Source organism: Chlamydomonas reinhardtii, chromosome 14 (genome assembly GCF_000002595.2).
Source record: "Chlamydomonas reinhardtii strain CC-503 cw92 mt+ chromosome 14, whole genome shotgun sequence".
NCBI lineage: Eukaryota > Viridiplantae > Chlorophyta > Chlorophyceae > Chlamydomonadales > Chlamydomonadaceae > Chlamydomonas > Chlamydomonas reinhardtii.
In genome coordinates this window covers 2,893,106-2,894,274 of record NC_057017.1, presented here as the reverse complement: position 1 = coordinate 2,894,274, position 1,169 = coordinate 2,893,106, and the positions used below count along the sequence as shown (strand labels likewise).

At 59.3% G+C, this 1,169-nt stretch overlaps 1 protein-coding gene across 1 annotated transcript in view; it reads right to left on the bottom strand.

The window, feature by feature from the left end:
- The window catches only part of CHLRE_14g627488v5 (uncharacterized protein), a 4,232-nt gene that overhangs the window by 796 nt on the left and 2,267 nt on the right, over positions 1–1,169 (bottom strand). The window contains exons 5-6 of the mRNA XM_043070313.1: positions 769–852; positions 362–466 (exon numbers count right to left, since the gene is read on the bottom strand). Of these exons, the coding sequence (XP_042916986.1) occupies positions 362–466; positions 769–852 (189 nt within the window). The remainder of the gene's footprint in view (positions 1–361; positions 467–768; positions 853–1,169) is intronic.

Sequence of the window (1,169 nt, the reverse complement as noted above, 5' to 3'; positions counted from 1 at the left end):
GGCAAGGGAACGGGCGGGTATATTCATGAATACGGTAGGTAGGACTTGGTGGTGTATGCAGCGTGGGTTGTATGTTCGTGGCCTGCAACCCCAAACCCCGAATCCTCCCTCACCATCCCAACATCCAACACGCCGATATGCAAACTGCTCTTCCCCCTTCCTTTTGATATCGCATAGGATGGTGCAAGCATCTCTCTTCTTGGTTCACTCGGAGCTGGAACAAACGGTGGAAACATTCCCCCTTCTCTCCCTCTTTCTCTTCTGGGTTTCCTTGGAATGGGAATGAACTTCCTCCCCCTTCCCCCCACTGCCCCCCCCCACCCCTCCCCTCCTCCCTCCCTCGCCCCCACCGGTAGTCTGCGAGCCCCTCCTTCTTGCGCATGGTGTTGGTGACCAGCTTGATCTCGTCCCACAGCCGCGTCTCCATCACAATCTCCGAGCCGCGGCCGGAACGCAGAAGCGACACCTGTGCGTCATTGTTAGTGTGTTTGTGTGTTTTGGGTTTTGGATTGTAAGGCATTGGCGTACTGGCGTTAGCGAGTGCGTCGCAGCATGAGCGTGTGTGTGATGTGCGGCGAGCAGCGGCAAGAGAGCCAGGAGCACCTTTCCCCTCCCAACCCCACCCACACCCCACTCCTCCCACACACACTACACCCGTCGTTCAATCTCCAAGTCGATGGCCTTCTGCACGTTCTCTTTCCCTGCGCTCCCTAACACGCAACCCAATATCTCTCCCTTTGTGCTTTCCTAACAACAACAACACCACACCTGTCGGTCGATCTCAAAGTCAATGGCCTTCTGCATGTTGCTGAAGCTGTTCATGTTCTTGATCTCCACGCGCGTGCCATACACCTGGCTGCCCCGCGGCATGACGCTCACGTTGACGTCCACGCTGTCGGGGGTTGCGGCGGTCGGAGCGGTTGGGTCGGTTAGGGGTGGTTGGGGCGGTTAAGAGTGGTTAGGGGCGGTTGGGAGTGGCCGGGAGTGGTTGGGAATGGTTGGGGGTGCTGTCACGGTTGAGGGCGGAGAACAGCCAAGGGACACGCCCCCGCCATCCCGCCCAAACCCTCTGCCTCAGGCACACCCACTCCGTCTCCCCCTCCCACAGCCTATCAAAATCCTCTCCCCCTCCCCCTCCCCCGCCCCCTCCCATTCCCCCATCTCCCCCT